This window comes from Podarcis filfolensis (genome assembly GCF_964270895.1).
Source record: "Podarcis filfolensis genome assembly, chromosome: 5".
NCBI lineage: Eukaryota > Metazoa > Chordata > Lepidosauria > Squamata > Lacertidae > Podarcis > Podarcis filfolensis.
This window is the reverse complement of record NC_139608.1, coordinates 536359-555960: the sequence shown is the minus strand read 5'-3', so window position 1 is coordinate 555960 and position 19602 is coordinate 536359. Positions and strand designations below refer to the sequence as shown.

At 53.7% G+C, this 19602-nt stretch overlaps 1 protein-coding gene across 6 annotated transcripts in view; it reads right to left on the bottom strand.

Moving 5' to 3' along the window:
- Window positions 1-3204: 3204 nt before the first annotated feature.
- ATP13A3 (ATPase 13A3) overlaps window positions 3205-19602 on the bottom strand; it is a 46154-nt gene continuing 29756 nt past the window's right edge. For 5 of the 6 annotated variants that reach the window (XM_083612709.1, XM_083612707.1, XM_083612706.1 and 2 more), the window contains exons 20-33: window positions 19410-19534; window positions 18690-18868; window positions 17639-17761; window positions 16170-16249; window positions 14383-14425; window positions 14172-14281; window positions 13643-13739; window positions 13126-13198; window positions 12509-12686; window positions 10775-10962; window positions 9921-10009; window positions 9006-9086; window positions 7851-7973; window positions 3205-6611 (exon numbers count right to left, since the gene is read on the bottom strand). In XM_083612709.1, the coding sequence (XP_083468835.1) occupies window positions 6405-6611; window positions 7851-7973; window positions 9006-9086; window positions 9921-10009; window positions 10775-10962; window positions 12509-12686; window positions 13126-13198; window positions 13643-13739; window positions 14172-14281; window positions 14383-14425; window positions 16170-16249; window positions 17639-17761; window positions 18690-18868; window positions 19410-19534 (1696 nt within the window). In that variant the 3' untranslated portion in view covers window positions 3205-6404. The remainder of the gene's footprint in view (window positions 6612-7850; window positions 7974-9005; window positions 9087-9920; window positions 10010-10774; window positions 10963-12508; window positions 12687-13125; window positions 13199-13642; window positions 13740-14171; window positions 14282-14382; window positions 14426-16169; window positions 16250-17638; window positions 17762-18689; window positions 18869-19409; window positions 19535-19602) is intronic. The other variant, XM_083612708.1, reaches the window with a different exon arrangement.

The following is a 19602-nucleotide window of genomic DNA, read 5'->3' as shown; positions in this document are numbered from 1 at the left end:
ATTATTATTATTACAGTCATACCTTGGGATAAATACGATTCAGGATAAGTATTTTTGGGTTGCGCTCTGTGGTGACCCAGAAGTAGTGCGCTACTTCCGGGTTTCACAGCTTGCGCATGCGCAGATGCTCAAAATGACGCCATGCGCATGCGCGGAAGGGGCAAAACGCAACCCACGCATGCGCAGATGCGCTGTTGCGTCTTACGTTCTGTTCAGGATGCGAACGGGGCTCCAGAACGGATCCCATTCACATCCCGAGGTACCACTGTATTATTAAAAGCAAACGGGTGCATTTCAGGTGCCTGAAGATCTTTCCCTCTACCTCTGTGGTGTTTCCTGCACTCAGAAGCCTCCCTGAACGCCGTGGCGCTTACTCCCAGGAAGCCACGCAGAGAGCATTGCCAGGAGGCGATCCCAAGATCGTGGGCCTTTTTCTTCTGCTCTGCACTGCAGCTCTTCCTCATCAAGCCCACCTCTGGGCAGATGCCGTAACTTTTTGTTCTTCAGGGTCCTTAGATTTACAAAACCTTTGAAGGGTCTCTTGGAAAAGTCTCTTGGAAGAAAGGAGGACAAGCTGCGAGATGCAAGTTATCAGCCAGAAACAAAAGCCCAACTGCCAGGTCTGTAATTCTGGTTCCTGTTGGGTCTGGTTGGTGAGGGTGCCCAGTGAAGGTCATGGGTGTTAATTCTGGAGCAGCGTCTCTAGTAGCCCTGCAATACTCCTCTTGGCTGAAAGGGGGAGCAGAGGAGCAGCCCTGGGGGCCAAATCCTGCCCCGAGAGGTCAATGGGTATAAATTAACAGGACGCTGGAATTTCCTACTTGCCTGATGAAATGCACGGTCGGAAGTGGACTCATCCCTCTTGGAAAGAACTGAGGATGTTTGTAACTCTGCTGGCGCTGGAGGCCGACGCGTCTGCCTGGGGAAAAGGAGTGGGGAACCCCAGGCTTCCTAGACTGCTCTTCAACCTGCGCTGACTTTCCTTCAGGATAAGCCAGTGGTTCCCAAACTTCTTTTGGCCCCTGCCCCCTTGGCTCCTCCACAAACTCTTCCCTGGCACCCGCAGCCCTAACCTAGAAAAAGCTGTATTCAGAACAGCACTTTGCATGACACTAAGATTCAAAGCAGAAACAATTAAGTGCACATTTATTCAAAGTCCAATACATAGAATCGCAGAAAGGGACCCAAGGGTCATCCAGCCCAACCCCCGGCAATGCAGGAATAAAACTATTTAATTGATTCAACAAAAGTGATGAGCTTGATTCAGTGATACCAGCTGTTTGTCTGCTAGACACCTACACCTCCAGCGCCCCCCTGCCCCCCTGCCTTTAAGCACCCATCCCTCAGAGAGTGCCACCACCCACTTGGGGAAGCACTGGGCTAATCTGATGCTCAGAAGGTTGCTGAGCACACTTCCTCCTTCCGGGTGATGCCAGGACCAAGTTATCCCAGCAGGGAAACATCCTCAGATTTTCAGCTCAGAGGGTTCAGGTTTCATTTAAGTGAACCTTCTTATAAACGGTTCTGGCTGAAGACCCAGCAATGAATACAAAGGAGGAATCGCATCATGGGGGAAGAATCAGCCGTGAACCACAGGATCCCACATGGCCTCTCACTCTGGGCCAAAACCGGCCAGCTCCAGGCGTGTTTTCCCTTTCCACAAAGGTTAGCTATGAAGCGGCTCTGGCAATAAACCCCAAAACAAAAGCCTGGAAGTCTCAACCGGGCAATGGGACCCCTCAGCCCAAGATGGGGCAGCAGCCACTCACTTGGTGGGGTTTAGAAGGGGTTGGATGAACCTAGGCAAGCGGGAGGGAGAAAAGAAACCTGGTCATGGCTTCCAGCTCTCTGGGGTCACCCCCCTCTTGATGACCCTTTTGGTGCCTTCCAACCCTATAATTCTGACTCCAGAGCCTGGGGGGGGGGAAGGCCCCCATGGCTCGCCTCCTGCTTGGGGGGCTTCCCAACCAAGGACACCAGGTTGGCCATTTGTGGGAAAGGGGATGTGAGAGTTGACAAAAAGCACTTTCTCAGCAAGGCTCTTTCTGCATTTCCCTTTCAGCCCAAGCGTTGTCAAGAAGCTGGTCTTTGGCACAAGGTGGAAAGGAACCGAGAAGTCATTAAACCCAAATTCTGCTGGGTGGGGCGAGGTAGAATATATTCAGCCAGCCCAAAGTCTGCAAATCTCCCTCCCGCACCGGTCAGCAACCCGCCAGGCCAAATCTGAAGCTGGCTCCACTCAGCCACCAACAGAGGAAGCCACAAAGGTCTTCTGAAAACTGCGGCATCGGCCAAGCATCCAGAAAACTGCCCGACTCTTGTGCCAAAGGCTCAGCCCTCCAGAACAGGAGGGATGCACACATACATTGCAGCCTTCATGATCCAGGGATGAGCGTAAGAGCCGGCCGGATCAGGCCCATGGCCCATCTAGTGCAACATCCTCTTCTCACAGTGGCCTGTGGGAAACCGGCAAGTCGGATGCGACTGCAAGAGCCTCTTCTCTCCCATGGCTTCCAGCAACTGGGATCCAGAAGCCTTGCCGCCTCCAGGTCATCTAGTTGTGGAGCAGCTAGCACATTTGCAGAGCAGCGTCTGGTAGGAGATCCTGCCTTGCAGGGGGTTGGACTAGATGACCCTGGGTGCCCCTTCCTCCTCTGCGTATCTATGATGGCACAGCAGGGCCACAACAGCCCTCCCCCTCCATGAGTTTGTGGGTGCCCACCACTCTCTCCTGCACAAGCCCCATGAACTGCTCGCTGAGGCTTTTTAGCAAACCTCAAACTTTGTGTTCTTTGGGTGCAATTTTCACAAGCACAAGATTCCTTCCCAGGTTGAGCAACAGCCAAACCAGTCTCCCCCCCGCCACCACCCCCCCCAGCTCAAGGCAGGCAAAGTTGGGTTTTTCATTTGTCCGCAATCACATCACTTGGCCCTTTTTGCAGTGACTTCATCGGCCGCGGCTCATTTCGCCTTTGCCCCCCTCCTCTGCAAGATCTCTGCAAGCTCCGTGTTGACCACTTCACATGACTTCATCTCTTTCCCCCGGAATGGAGCCATGCGACACCGTGGTCTTCAGCTTGCCAGAAGGGCCAACCAACAGGTTTCCTCTCGAGAACGGCTTGAGAGAGTCCCGGGTTACGGGAGGACCTGAGAGTGGAGGAAAACTCCTTTTCCGTGGTGGGCGGGAAATGAAGGGGCAGGGGATGGAAAGGGCAAGCGAATCACAACTTTATTTCAAATAGCTTAAATCACACGCACACAAAAGATTTTACAGGGCTATGACTATGTACAATGACACAAAATGCCTTTATTACAACCGGTACCATTATAAAAGCAGCACAAACAGACGTTTCCTGGAGGAAGATGGCCGGCGCCCCTGGAACGAAGGGGCCGGTTTCTGGAACCTTCTGAGACCGCCGGGTCTCGTCCATCAACTGAACCTGAGGAGCTGGCGGTGGGGCTGCGTCATCGACCCCAGAGTTTAGAAGTTCATTGGAAATGGGGTTTTTAAAAGCCTGACATTATGTGGCATAAAGCGAGCATGTCAGACGGAGCCATTAAATAAAACTTGTATTCTAATATACAAACATTTCATTTCGGAAGGGGGATTTTTGAGGGATAAAGTCATGGAGCTCTTCTCAAGTCTCGAGGCCTGAGACAACCGAGGGAACCGTTTCAGAAGGAACTTGCAGCATTTAAGAAAAAGGATTCTTCATCTCTTTCACTCGGATCCTGTGCAGACACAGTCCTGATAACTACAGTAGATTAACTCATCCAGTTAGGACAATCCTCATAAATGCTCTCTACTAAAAATAAATAAATTTTAAAATGAGTGCAATTTTGTTCAAAAGTATCCAATGTGAAGATTGCAATAAGAAACTGATTCTCCACTTTCGAATCAAGTGGCTTTTTTTGCATTGTATTCTACAGTAGAATTTTAGCACTAATAACCGGAAGGGCACACGCACAAATAGACACACACACACACTTTTCAGGCTCCACCGTGAAGGCTGGAGCCTCAGGGAGCCGTCCCCAGTCGCATGTGCAAGCCTGGACTGGGGAGAGATGTGCCCCATCGCTACCCCCAAAGACATACAGACACATGGAAGGGGCACCCAGAGATCCTATGACCGTATCATTAGCTACCTGGTAAGGGAAGAAGATAAAAGCTTTAAAAATAACCCTGAGGGATACCGATATATATCTATATATATCATTTTAAAATCTGGTTATTCTTCTCTTGAGCTAGTCCTTTAGATATGTGCATAAATAATAATAATTAAAATTAAATTAAAAATATTTAATTGGCCATATTTACAATCCTGACACAAAGAAGGACAAATTTAGACTTTAGGTCCACAAAACGCAAATAATTTAATAAGGAACTCAGATTCCAAGTTCTCGACGTGACCTTGGATTTTACTGCAGAAAGGCAAAACAGCTTTCCGGAGTGTTGGAGGGCCCCCGATTAAACCATCTTGTTCACCTGAATTCACAAGCTTTTGAGGAAGATTCAGCAAGAAAAGGAGTCCTCAATTTATTTATTTTTTAAAAAAATACCAACTCAGAATTTTGGCATGCAAGCTGGATTCCGGAGGCCAGAAGACGAACCTCTTTTTCAAGCTTGCCCCAAGGGGAACAGTGGCTAAACCCCAGCCCAGATCTCAGGGAGGCCAAAAGCAAATGCGCCCCAAACTCCCAGGCCAGATCACTTCTCGCCACCACATTGACAAATGGCTTCTCCCAGCCCCAAAGATCCTTAGTGAGACCCAGGACAGTCCCAGATTTTTGCTTCCCAGCGGTTTTCCACTGGGAAGCACGGGGGGCAGCAAGCGAGACTCCTTGAAACAGACACACATTCCCTTCCCCTGGCCAGGACCTCTCCTGCATTGTTCCTTAAACGCAACACGCTCTCTCTGCCTCTCTCTCACACACAAAGGGAGCTACTGTACAGTCAGATGAAGTGCTGGCCAAGTCACAGTCCCAAGGTCAAAAGATGCATAGCTTCATGGATCTCTTCCTTCTTTTTAAGCAAAATAACCGTGCATTTTGAACAGGGGAGAGAGAGAAGGTCGCTGCTGCTGCTGTTGCTGCTGCTGCAGGCTCCGTCAGCCTGCTCCAGGGAGAGGAGGAGGCTCGCACCCCGAGGTGTCGGAGTGCCGGGTCCCAACCACCCTCCACAAGGCAGCGCCACGGTGGGAAGGACGGCCGGCAGCTGGGGAGGGAAGCAGGCGGCAGAGGCCAAAGGCGTTTGCCCCCTTGGGGGCCAGGCCCCTGCAAGAGGAGGACTCTGGGGCCAGGAGCCTCCCAGACGCAGCTTCCAACAACACCTTTTTGTTGAGGTATAAAACGGCAGGAAATGGACCCGGCTGTTTTGCTGCCGCTCAAGAGGCGCTGTCCACAGAGGGTCATTTCCTCCTTGAAGGCTTTGCAGGTGCCCCTCCCAATGCATGGGCTGCCTCCTCTGCAAGGCTCCTCTCTGCCATGGGCATCAGCAGCCCCAGGGCAGGATCAGGGCCCCTGGGCTTGAACTTCAAAAGACCCCCCCACACACACACAGATGGGGTGGGTGCCCCACAGCCGGAGGGAGGCCCAGCCATAGAAGCCAAGGGGCCTCTGCGGATGGAGGCAGAGCCTGGGGAAGGGAGGGGGGGTCAGCCCTTGGCACCCAGGAGCCAGGAGTAGCCAAATGATCCTTGGCCCCTGGAGCAACTCAGTGCGCGCGCACACGTGTGTGTAAACAGGCCAGAGACCTAGCGTGGCCTCAGCAGATTTAAAGCACTTGGTGCTGAGGGCGGAGCAGTTCTTTTTCCTGTTTCTCAATAAGGAACACGGCTGAGCCAGCGTGGCGGATGCTTTGCCTGCTTCCTGCACAGAGTCTGTAGCGAAGCCGAGTCGGGCGCAGGGACTGCCGGGCCTTGGCACAGAGCAGGGGGTGCCAGGAGGGTACTTGGAAACTAACCGTGACATCCGGCACCCTCTGCTCCGCGCAAGGTGGCCGGGGTCAGGCTCCGCAGCGCACTGCAGACCAGAGGCATCCAGCACCAAGTTTGGCAAACACACACAACACCCACACTTTCTGGTAAGGGCAACTCACCCCCTCCTTGCTGGGCTCCACAAGCCCCCCAGGCCAGCCTCTGAGGTGGAAGGAACCAGCGCTATGCCAGGGCTGCCCCCAGGGGCGAGAGGAGCAGAGCCTGAGCCCAGAACTGGCCAGCGGAATGAGGCTCGGAGAAGCCGGCTGGAAAAACACCCAACGTTTTGCATTGCTTGTGAAAAGTTCTCTCTCGACGGGACGCTGAACTCCAGGGATGGAGGGGGGCGGCCTGAGGGCCCCGAACCCGTGCTCCGCAGGCGGAAGTGTCTCCAGAGAGGGCAAGAGGACGCGCCCAGCCAGGCCGCTGCTACGTGACGGTGATGACCTGGCAGGCGCCGTTCTGGTGGGCTGGGGGGGCCTTGGCCTCCGTCGTGGTGCAGGGCCTGGGCGGCCACTCGGGGTCCACCAGCAGCTCCTGGGCCAAGTGAACGTATTTGGCTTTCGGGGGCTTCTTCCTCTTCCGGAAGCCCAGCACCGAGGGGAGGGCGCAGCCGTGGCAGCACCCCAAGGCCTCCTGGAGGGAGGGAGAGAGAGGGTGAGACCCCCCAGCCAAGGGCAGAGGCCAGATGCACCCCCACCTGCCCAGGGCAGGCAGCGCCCCATGGCAGCAGTGCAGTGCCAGATGCCCCAGAAACATGCGCCTGAGGGAGCCACATGACTGGAGGTGGCAGGCCATGGTGTGAAGCATCACTCTCTGTGCCCGCCTGCTGCCACCAAACACACATTGCCCAGCTGCCATGTCCTCACCCTGTCTCTATGTATCTATAGCTCTCAGGCTGCCTGAATTTCAGCAGTTGCGAGCAGGCCTATGGCTGACATGGAGGGCGGGTGTCACATAACCTGAGCTGCGGCCCAGTCAGAATCCAGAACAGCAGCAGCAGCTGTGGTCCAGCCTGACCCGGGCGGAGCTTCCTTGCTCCTGAGCCCAGGAGATCTTCCCCTTCAGGGATCTCCTTGGGCAACATCCCACCCCTCCTTCTTCTCCTTGGGGCGGGAGATGGGCAGCCCCTGCCCTGAGCTTTCCCCCACTTCATCATTAAAACCTGGGTTCGAAACGTTCCCTCCATCAGGGTCTGCTCTCCTCAGCCTAACCTACCTCACAGGGATGTTGTGATGAACGCGTATGCCATCCTGACCTTTTGGGGGGAAGGGGCAGGCGGCGGCAGAGACCCTGAGGAGAACCCCAACCCCCAAACCTTGACCCTGATGCAAATTAACAGCCCCCCTTCCCCTGCACCCCCTGGCCTTCAGTGAGCATCACAAGGAGGCTGTTTAAAGCCCCCCCCCTTTAAGGACACTGGCAAGACATTCACAGGCTTAGGGAAAGGGAGACCCCCAGACCTGCCCAACCTGATACCCTCTGAAGACACAGAGTCAGACCCTGGGCTCCGCCTTCCCGGGCCTTGGATCCCCAGATGTTTCTGAATTGCAGCCCCCGTTTTCCCTGACCACGCTGGCCGGGAATGATGGGAGTTGTAGTCCGACCACCTCTGGGGTCCCGAGGGCGAGGAAGGCTGGTCTCCCGGCTGGCAGTCCTGGCTCTGCAGGGCTCCAGAGAGGGGTCGGAGCAGGCACTGCGCTACAACTCCCCCCAGCCAGCGCAGCGTGTCTGGGACTGGTGGGAGCTGTGGGCCAAGGCACCCGGCTGGCAAACTCCATGGGCCCTCCCGCCCCCCAGCATACCAACCCACCCCGTCCCCAGCCGTGAGGGTGTCATGCGTGGACAAGGGAGAGTAAAGCACAGTGTTCCAACCTGTGATGGGTGGGAGGAAGAGGAGGAGGAAGAAGAGGAGGAGGAGGAGGAGCCTAGGCGGTTTTCCCCTTGCTTGTCTCGGTGGAAGACAACTTTCCAAAGGATGGTGTCAAGGAGGAAATTCTGTGGTGTGTTCCGGGGAAGGGGAAGAATCAAGAAGAGCAGCCATCATTGCAGGTTAGCGAGAAGAAGGTCACAACAACAGCACAGTCGGGGCAGAAGATAGCAGCACAAAGGCCTCTCTCTCTCGGGCAGGACTAGCAAACGCTCGGCTCTTGGGAAAGGGGGGGGTGCCTGGGTGGGGTCTCTGGCCCAGGCCTCGTGGAAAGAGGGAAGGACATCAGAAGGGCCTGCTGAATCGGGCCCACGGCCCACCTGCCCCAGTATCCTCTTCTCACAGTGGCCAACTAAGTGGGAAACCTGCAAGTGGGATTTGAGCCCCAGAGCTACACTCTCCCCCTCGCTATGGGGCAAACCCCAAACTATCCTTTCAGTCCTGTTGGTCAGATCTGGACCGAGAACCGTGTCCTTGTTTGCACTTCTCCTGACTGATTGGCCTGATGTTTTCTGACAACTGGGCTGACAGAGATGAGGCAGAGATCTGTTCAACGCTTCCATCTGCCAGGGGCTTTCGACTCATGGGGAGGGGCTGACTGGCTGTTCCCAGTCCCAAAGCGTGGGCAGAATTGGGGCTCTGGCGAAGCCGGGAGTGGGCACAGGGAATAGCAGCACGTTCTGGGAGCGCAGAAGAAATGTGGCATGTGGGGCAGGGCCCTGGGGCAATTTCCTGTCACGGTGGCTGCACAGATACGCTAGACGTTTCGGGATCCGGAAGCCAGAGAGAGGTGGGGGCTGACGGATTTCATGTGTCCTGCCCCCCCCCACCCTTCTTGAGCAAATAGTGGAGGGCAGCATAATGGAGCAAATACGCATACGTTATATACTTAAGACACCTCACAGGGTCCACCACCAACACCCGCCATCCCAGAACTCTGGCACTGACAAGGGAGGGTCTGAAAGAAACGCCCCCCTCCCTTCGTGGGGCTTTGTGCAAATCAGAACCCTGCCTCCCGGACTGAGATTTTAAGCAGAAAACATGCAGCCACTGCCTCCAACCTGGCCAGAGAAAGCACTCCAAACGCTGCCAGGACTCACCTCCACCAGAAGGGAGACAAAGGCGTTGACGACAACGATGAGGAGGATCCGGACTCGCCACGGATACGGCACGCAGACCAGCTGCAAAGCAAAGAAACACACGTGTGCAAGCGTGAAAAGGGCGAGCAGAGACGATGCACACAATAGAAGACCCAAGAATCCAGGTTCTGCGCTTCCCTAGGCCCCTAACTTGAGCCAGGCCAAATATCTACCATCTACTCTTAAAAAGTTGTATGACTTCATGGATAGGCTCCTGGTGGGATCCTGGGCGTGTTCTGAATGTGCAAATGGAGAGAATTGGGGATGATTCTGAGGCCACATGACGACAGCAGGATCCCTCAGGTATTATTTCAAACTAGGACTTAAGTCTTAATAGATGTTTGGCAGGAGAAAACATCCCCAAGAGTGGGATTACACCGTTTTCTCGCATTAGCTTAGAAAGCACTCCCATGCGGATGATTTTCTAAGTTTCTAATGATGTGTGGACTCAGGTGGGAGAGACTAATATACATTCAAACGCTGCCTCAGACTACCCCATAATTGCTTTGGATCTTTATAAAGATCTCTCACAGAAGTGAGCCTTTACATGGCAGTTTGTGACACAGTCACTGGCTCATGGAGGAACTGGAAAGCCAGCAGGGACAGGTGTCTTGGGGCGGGGAATTCTGTAAGGCCTCTAAGGAGCAACTGGTCCCTCACTCACACAAAGGGGTGGATCTGATTTTGCAGGGAGAAGATATTCCTGATGCATGTGAAGTCTCAGATGGTATTGCTATTAAAACCCATCAAAGATCCTATAGCAATGGGGTTTCACTGCCTCACTCTGGGGAGTGACTGGGAGCTCTCTGCGCTGCCCTGGGGGGCGCCCCTGGGACTGGCACCGGGGAATGGAAGGGCGGCCTCTTCTGGGCTTACCTCAAGGAACCAGTCGATGGGCTGCAGGGGGTGCAGCAGGACGAAAAGGACGAAGGCATACAGAACGATCACAGAGATAACGAAGAGATCTGCAGGGAAGGGGGAGAAGAGAGACACCTCTGAGCATGCAAAGCCCTGCAGTCTCGCTTGGCAAAACCATCTCCTTGTGCCATAATTTGGAGACTGCGAGGTTGCATCTCCCGGAACCCATTCCCAATCCTGACCCCCTCCAAGTCAAGGAGGCCCCCCCGCCACTGCCAGCCCTGGAACCCCCCCTCCCTCGCTGTCCAACCAGAATCTTCCCAGAACACCCACCACTGTGTAGAAGAGCCCCCTCCATGAGAGGTCTGGAGGGTGGCAACACGAGAACGGGCCTTTTCTGCAGTGGCTCCCCACTTGTGGGCTGCTCCTCCCAGGGAGCCCTGCCTGGCACCGTCACTATTTATCTTTAGATGCCAGGAGAAAACATTCCTCTATAACCAGGCCTTTAGTCTGTATCTGTGGCCTTTTAGAAGTGGGTGGGATGTTCTTAATGTATTAGATTAGAGAAGGGTCTTTTGACAGGCCCTTTAATAGCTCCTTTCTGCCCCTCTAATCCCAGGCATTTTCTGCCCTCCTCCTGCAAGCAATTCCGCCAGCAGAGAGGCAAGAGCCCGACTGCTTCTCTCTCTCCAGGGCAGGGGGCATCAAAGAATGGCAGCACCTCCTCTTCAAGGAAGCTGAACCCCACGGAGGGTGAGGGTGCCTGCAGGAAATGCCCCCCTACAGAGCCCCCCTCCCATCCTGCTTGCCCAGCAGCGCTGCTCTGGCTTGGGGCCCCTTCTCCCTCCAAGGCCAAACTCTGGCACACGTACAGTTTTTGTAGCAAGGCTGCCTGAAGGGCCTCCCTTTGGAAAAGGCCACGGCGACAATGAGGTACTGGAAGCTGGAGATGAAGAAGACCGTCGTGTTCTCGTAGTTCCTGATGTTGTGCTCGTCATGGAGGGTCTTGTTCTTGTGCTGAGAGGCGTTGGCAAAGGGACCCCTAGAAACATTGCAGGCGCTGCAAAACCCAAGGGGGCGGGGAGGAATTAGGGGTTCTTTGAAAAACTATCTATCTATCTATACATACATACATATAAATACACACACACACACACACACACACACACACACACAATTTGTTAATTTTATAATAACAAAAAACAAAAAACAAAAAGAACATCGCAATCAAAAATTTAAATCATACATCTTAATTGACTTCCCTCCACTCCCCCTCCTGGTTCCATTATTTTAAGCTTGTTCATGCACGTCCATAAAATCTTACATTCTTAACAGTCCAATATTCATCTCATTACAAGAGACTTTTAAAAGTTCAACCAATGTATACACAAAGCTTGCAAGGTCCCTGCTCCTGCCAACCTAGCAGTTCGAAAGCACCTCAAAGTGCAAGTAGATAAATAGGTACCGCTCCGGCGGGAAGGTAAACGGCGTTTCTGTGCGCTGCTCTGGTTTTGCCAGAAGCGGCTTAGTCCTGCTGGCCACATGACCTGGAAGCTGTACGCCGGCTCCCTCGGCCAATAAAGCGAGATGAGCGCCGCAACCCCAGAGTCGGCCACGACTGGACCTAATGGTCAGGGGTCCCTTTACCTTTGCCTTTACCCAACACACTCTGTCTGTCTTTCTGTCTGTGTGTCTATCTCTTGGTGCTTCTCCAGCAAGAGGAGACAAGGCCAGCAGGGCCCAGAGAGGCGCCAGTAAGTCCATCTCAAACTCACTCCTAAATGTCCTTGGAGAAGGGAAGTCTATCGTTTCAAGGGCTGCAATTAACTATATTAGGTCAATCAATTAAAAATAAAAAAACTTTGAGGAAGTGAAAAGATGCCCCAACTAGTTAAGACAAAATATATATATATATTATTACTATGATTGCTACTTCTACTATTTACTGGACCCAGAGTGTTGCTATTAGTACATAAAGCCCTTAACAACCTGGGACCAGTCTACCTGCGAGATCGCCTGACCCCACCTGCACCCCTCCATCGCTTCACTTGGTGGAAGGCGGCTCTGCTAGAGGGGCCCCAGGACCCCCACTCTTCATCTGTAAGAACTCGGATCATTTAGTGTGGCAGCAGCTGCCCTTTGGAACTCCCTGCCTATGGAGATCAAACAGGCGCCTCTGTTGGACTCTGAACCATCTTGTTTAGACAAGCCTGTCCAAATGTCTGGAAAGCTGTGGTCATGTAAATCTGTTTGAGTATTTTAAATAAGAGCCGCACTCCTCCGTTACCTCCTGAGACAGACTACCGTGGAGTTGTGAAAATAAATAAATAAATAAATGTTTTCTCTTTCTGTAAACCACTTTGAGGCTTTTTCTTATATATACAATCAAGTGGTACATAAATTTTATGACATAAGAAATAAACAAAATTAAGAAGCAGACACTTTTGAGATGGCTCCTCCTGGACCACCCCCCCCCCCCACACACACATCCTCCACCATCAAAAAGGATGTGGTCCGCAAAGGGCAGGTGGGGTCCCCCAGATTCCAAAGTGAAACTCTCCCCGCCCCCGCCATGGACCCAGACGTGGCCCCCTGGAGCAACTTACTCGGAGTGAGGGGTCCAGGTCTCATACCAGGGCTGCTGCCTGGCCCACAGGAAGCCCAGGGTCTGGAAGCCAAGGCAGATGAGGATCTGGGAGAGGACGGAGCAGAGGAGGGGAGCCGAGATGAGGCCGGAGGGCGGCCTCTGCGCCACAAGCTCCTTCCAGGCAGGATTCAGGCTCACTGCAGAGAGAGAAGGAGCTGAGACCCAAAGGGAGAACCAACACACAGCCACCAAGCAAAGCGCTGCACCAAGTAAACCAGGCAAACTCAGCACAGACCTGCTCGTTCTGCACAAGGCTACCTGCAAGGGGGGGCTGGAAAGAGCTATGGTGATGCATAGAAACTTGAATTTTGAAGCCCCCTTTTCCCCCTGAAACTACACACCAGAATTGGGCAAGGAGTCGGGATTCTGGGTTTGGGATCTACAGCTGCAAAATTGCTTGCTGGCTCCCCCTTTCTAAGGGTATCACTTGTTTCCTGTGCATCAGCTTCACAATGAATTCTGCAGGACTCCCAACTCTGCAAGCTGCTCGGGCTGATGAAGGAGAAAGGCCTGCCGGCCAAAGCTGCCCCAGAAAGGGAGGGCGGCCTTGGTGGAGCCGGGGAGAAGGATACTCACTGGTGAAGACCACCACCAGAATTATTGCGAGATCAATGAAGAGGAACTGGAAATCTCCCAGGTTGCTCTGGATCTGCAAAGGAACCGCAAGGGGGATTTCAGAGGGGATGGAAGCAGGTTTCTTTTATGCCCTGAAGGCCAGCTAAAGGGCTTCTTGGAAGCTCGGCAGCTCACGTCCCACCTCCACCAGGAACCTGCTCAGAGGCCTTCTGCAAGGTGATTTCCCCCCAGCCCATTTCACCACCTGCCATGAAGCATTTCTGGTTGAAACGGAGATGAGAGAGAAGCAAAGAATGCCACAGACTTTGCACAAGGGATGAGCCATTGCAGGGGAAAGATGGCCGTGAAACTCTCCCTGCCGCTCCTCACCTGTTCAGGGCCTATCAGGTGAGAGTGGAGGAGGAAAGGAGGTGGGAGCTCGTGCCTCGGAGCCAATCAAAGGGAGAGGAGGACAGCTTCACAGACACACTCACTGTTGCGAAGCCCCACCATGGGGGGCGGGGGCTCAAATACTCACAGAATACAGCAGGGTGACACTGACGTACTGGATAATACTGTACAAAGCCATGAATTTGAACACACAGAAGGAGGTTATTAAAGCAGCCCGGCCTTCCCTGTGAAGACAAAGAAATCCACATGGCGAAATAGTCAAGAACTGCATACCTGAGGCCAGGTAATAGCTTAGGAAGAACTTCCTGGTGGGCAGGGGAATGGACTCCCTGGAAAGGCGGGACTCTCCTTCGCTGGAGGTTTCTAAACAGAAGCTGGATGGCCACCTGCCAAGGATCCTGCAGCCGCACTGATATTCTTCTTAAACTGAGGTGCCCAGAACTGGACACAGGACCCCCAGCGAGGCTTGACCACCCGTGGCTATTCTGTGCTGGGCTTCGGTTGTTGCTGCCGCGCTTCACCCTGACCTGGCATTCTCCCCCAAAGGGAAAGGACGTCCTCCACCAGGCCCTCCTCTTGGCTGGCACCCCCACCTCTCAGGGAGGGGGGCGGCTGTGCCCAGGTGGGACCTGAAAGACCCTCCAAGCGACCCTTACCTGATCAGGCTTGGCACACAGGAGATGCTGGGCGTCCGGGAGGTGAAGGGAGACGCCACAGAGGCCTCCAGCTCCGAGAGGGAAATGCCACCGTGCGCCCTCTTCAGTGCCTGTCCAGTCGCAAACGGAGCAGAAAGGAAAGGGTTAATTCTCCTGGTGCAGCGAATGAGCTGCAGGTGAGAATCGCGTGGAAACGGAAGAGGCTACTCACCCCGCAGTCGTTTGCCCCGTCGCCACACATGCCCACGTAGTAACTGCAAGAGCAGAGAGGGGGAGAACATGAGAAGGCAAGAGGAATCTGCTGCACCAGCCCAAGGCAGCCCACCCGTCCTCACAAGGGCCTCAATGGGAAACCCGCAAGCAGGACCCCAGCACAAGGGCAACTGGCTTCCTGGCTAGGGGCCACTGTTAGCCCTCTCCATGAATCTGCCTCCTCCTCTTATAATTCACCCAAGTTGACGGCCATCCCTGCCTCCGGTGGGAGGGAGTTCCATAGTTTCACCATGCGTTGTGTGAAGAAGCAAGGGAGAGCCAGGACCCCACAGCATTTTGGCCTAAAGGCAAGGCCCCCCCCCCCGTGAGCCCGCTTCTGCTGCCTGGCGTCTGGGCTGAGGACCAGGACCAGGGAATCCTGAGCTGCAGCAAAGATGGTTCCTGGGCGTTACTCCCAGCGGGAAGAGAAACCTGGGCCTCAGAACAGGGCACACCCAGAGAAGCACCTTTTAAAATCACATTTACATGCAAGAAAGCAGACAAGAAGCTGCTACCCAAATCACCGCTGTTGGCTGTGATGAAGAAGCAGGGCTGCCTGGCATCGTTGGGTGAGTGACAGCCGGGCAGCCAGAGATGGTGAAGAGGAAGAGCGCTGGTGTCCCCTGGAGCGAGAGAGAGAGGCCTCCACACTGCTCCAGGCTCCCACAGAGCCAGGCAAGGGGGCACAGCTGCTTGGCAAAGCCACTGCCGGAGCGACAAGCCTTCTCTGCAACACAGGCTGGGACACAAGGCCCCCAGACCCCCCTCTTCACAGCAAGGAGCCGTTACAGCGTTTGAGGGGGCCAAAAATGATAACATTATGCATGGCATCGAGAAAGTGGATGGAGACGAGTTTTCTCCCTCTCTCCAATGAAGCCGAATGCTGGAGGATTCAGAACACGGCACAGACTTAAACTACGGAACTCACTTCCCCCGGAGGCAGCGATGGCTGCCAATCTCGATGGCATCTGGAGGCGTCTGGGTGGCCACTGAGAGAAGAGGACGCTGGACTGGCTGGGCCACCAGCCTCATCCAGGAGGCTCTCGCTATGCTCTCAAGGAGCTGAGCTGAATGTGGCTTCTGACATCAGTTCCACAGCAAGTCCCAGTTCACAAAAATGTCATCTAATGCTGTGGGTAATGACTCATTCAGTAAGAAACTGAAACTTGGATGCGTTTCCCCAAGAGGGCTGTGCTGCTGTGCCCGTCAGAGGGCGCCAGAGAGCTCTGCATGGCATCAAGCACCACATGCAGGTGGTGGGCAAGATGTTCTGCCTGACCCTTCTGACTCGAGAAAGACCCCAAGGCCCTCTTCCTCACACTGCACTTGTCCAGGGGAGAGCAGATCCATGCTTGGCTCCCCCCGCCCCCCAGAGACAGGACCCAACAACTTAGGGGGCAGGCACTGTGGGGAAGGGCAGGGGCAGATTCTTAAAAAGTGGCCCTTTGGTGCCAAGAGGACTGGCCAACCGGCCCCCAAGCAGGCTGAAGCTTGATCCCTGACTGGGAAGAGGTCAGGGGTGGGGCCTGGGCTGACCTCTGGAGACTGGCTCCTGGCTCCCTGGCCCAGAGGGCAGAGGCAACACCCCTAACTCAGTGCATGGTTTCTCCCTGAAGGACAACCCTCACCTTTAAACCAGAGAACTGCAGCTTCAGAGTTTTAAGAAGTTTTGGGGCTGCCTGAAGAGTCGGGTCAAAGCAGCAGCAAGAGCAGCAGCAGCAGCATCAAAATTAGAGGGATACTTACTCTACGTTTTGCAAAGCCTCCACCAGCTGGGTTTTCTGGTCCGGTGCCATGCGGGCAAACACTGTGCCATGCAACACAAGCTGAAAAACAGGGGAGGGGGGCTCTCAGCAACGTAATTAAAACGGGGGGGGGGGGGCGCAGAGATCAAGCATTTTGACGGCAGGGGCGCATTTCACACTCTGGGAAACTCCTGCAATGCTTTTCGAAATACGGGGCACACCCTTGTTCCTCCAAAGGAGATCGCTGGGGAAAGTGCAGAGAAGGAGAACCAAAACTATCCCAGGGAGGAAAGACCAAGGCATTTTCGTTTAGGGAAAGAGAGTCTCTGTGGGGTGTAGAGGCTGGAGGGTCAGGCTAGGAGCTGGGAGACCAGGGTTCAAATCCCCCCTCGGCCATGAAGCTCACTGGGCGACCAGCCACTGCCTCTCAACCTAGCCCACCTCACAGGGTTGTTGTATTAATTTTTGTTTGGGGGGAGGAAGAACATGTGCCATATAAATAATAAAATAGTGATTACTATTTCTGAAGGCAGTCCTGTGTAGGGAAGTTTTTAATGTTTGATGTTTTATTGTGTTTTTAATATTTTGTTGGGAGCCTCCCAGAATGGGCAGCATATAAATAGTAAAATTTTTATTATTATTTCTTTCATTTCTACCCCACCCATTTTCCAAGCTCAAGGTGGCTTATTATTATTATTTCCTCCTTGGGGAAAAAGGTGGGACAGAAATAAATGAATGAATGAGAAACTCTGGGCTGGCCAATGCAATGGGGCTGGCAGGAGACTCAGGAGGGAAAAAGGAATTTCCTACATGCAAAATGCATTATGGACTTGCAGCTGGTGGCTTAGTGGCATGGCTTTTTAAAGAGTGAGACAAACTGGGGGCGGGAGGTGGCTATCAGTGGCTACTGGTCAACACGGCTATTCAGTGGCAAGCCACACAGGAGCCTGGCAAGTGTGTTGTCGTGATGCAACCGCTTCGCCTGGAAGCTTCCTGAAGGTTTCTAGAAAAGGGAGCGCATGGTGGAGACATGGGAACTTCAGTTTTTTATGCAGCAGGGTTAGCCTATTCCTAGCAGCTCCCAAACTTAAAGTTTGCCTTTTAGTTAGGAAACATGAACTTGGTTAGCATTCAACTTCTGGTTACACAGCCAAGACGGCTGTCAGAGCAATACTGAGGTTCACGTGACGCTGCAATCGGCAGAAACAGCAGCACAGAGCTCTCAAAAGCTCCTGCTCAACCTGGGAGGAAACAGAATATTAAATGTTCTTCTGCAAAAGTCATCATCTCATCTGTTTTTTTCTATTTGAGACATCAGAAAAGTGGGGGGGGGGAGCAGGGGAAATGCCGCCGTGACAGAGTGAAATAGGAAGTTAGAAGAGACGTTTCATGATTCCCCTCCCGTTCATCTCCCGGCGATGGGAGTTTTGCCACTGACTGGCCACCCCAAGAGCTGCTCCAGATACAGACCTTTGGGACGAGGTCCTGGAAATGCTCCTGGATGACAGCAAAGGACTTCCCGTTCATCGCAAAGTGGTACTTGGTCACGTGGGAGTCCTCGAGTCTCTCGGGGGGCAATTTGACGGGGATATCCTGCGACAAAACAGCAAGGGTCATCAGCTCGCAGGCTCACCTGAGAAACGGCTGCCAATTTCCTCTGGCAAACAGTTAAGCAATGCTACGAGGAACACCTTTGGAAAAGGAAAAGCTGCAAGGGCCGAGGGCCGTCTTAGAAGAGCCCTTCTACCTTCGTCCTCCAGGCAGGAGGGAATGTCTCTTCAGAGGGATGTGGCACCGGTGTGGAAAGCGCTGCCCGTCTCCCTTCCAAGGAGTCAAACCAGTGCCTTCCCTGCTCAGAATGCGCTCCATGCGGGACACCCTCTGCGCTGGAGCCGGAAGCTGACATCCGTGCTGAATGCTGCAGAACCACTGCTGTCAGGAGGGAGGCCTCGTCTGCAGAGAACCCCTGGGCGCAGAGATCGGCACTGGCTGCCCATTTGCTACCGGGCCAAGTTCACAGCATTACGATTAGCGTAGAAGGTCCTTCACAACTTGGGACCAGTTCACCTATGAGATGGCCTGACCCCACGTGCCCCCTCGGTCAGCCTGACCCACAGACCTGGCAGCTCTACCGGGGCACCTTAGACTTAGTTTGCACTTGCAAGAAACTGATCATTTAGTCTGGCAGCTCCTACACTCTGGACCTCAGGCAGACGCCTTCACTGGACTAAAAACATTCTTGCTTAGGCAAGCCTACCCAGATATACTTAGAAAGCTGGTCACAGTTTCAACTTGTTTTAACTTTTTGTACATTTTAAAGTACTGCTGCATTTTTTCTTGATCTTTTTGTCTGTCTGTTTTTTGTAAACTGCTTTGAGCTCTTTTTACAATCATGCTGTGTTTAAATGTTGTGGAATAAATGAATGAATAAATACCGCTGGGCTCCAAGCGTCCACAGGATGGGTTGGGTGGGGGAGAGAACAGCAACACGCCCCCCCCCCCGACAGAGCTCTGCTGTTACCTCTGAGTTAATGGCTGGTGGGGAATCGGTGCCTTTGGCGAGGGCATCTGCATAATGCCAGTTGATCCTGGCGGTCTGGCCGTCCTTGGGGGGCAGGGCTTCAGCAATGATCACCTTTTCTTGAGGTAGAATCATCCCACAGTCCCTGGCCACAGAGATGGCCGTCAGCATGTTGTCACCTGCGGAGAAAAAGCATGGCATGCTTTGCTGGGCCTCGATTTCGCCTCCTGGCCAGCCCTTCCTCGCCTTCTAATTCTTTACGCTCTGCCATCCCTCCCCACCCCCCTTCTGGATCAGCTGTTTCCTCGTTTCCGTTTGCAATCTCGAAGGATCACAAAATTGCAAAGCTGAAAGGGACCTGGGGGTCATCTAGCCCAACCCGCCGCAATGCAGGGATCACTGGAAAGGAACCACTGACAGAAGGTTGCTCCATTCATCTCAGTGCAGCACCTCTCTCTGGACTACACAGTCCTGCTCAGCGGCTGCACAAGGACCGCCCTCCACCCCACCTGCTTCTGCCTTTGTAGACAGAAGAAGATGGAGATACTTGGGGAGGGGGGAGGAGGGGCTCTGAGTCTGGCTAGGGGAGGGGGCCACCCAGAGAACTTGGCTGCAGGGGGCTGCGCTGGAATAGAAACTCCAGCAGCATCAATATCATCAACGACAAGAACACAGAGCCCCTGGCAGCCTGAAATGGCTTCATAACAGCAGCTCACCAACCTGTCACCATGACTGTGCGGATATTGGCTTTGTGCAGAACTTCAAGCACAGCTGGGGTTTCTTGCTTGAGCTTATTCTGCATGACAATTAAACCCAGGAAATCCATGTTGCCCTCAATGGCATCTCTGCAGCAAAACGGGGGGGGGGGGAGAGAGAAAGGGGGGGAAGGCAGACAAACACCATTAGGAAAACT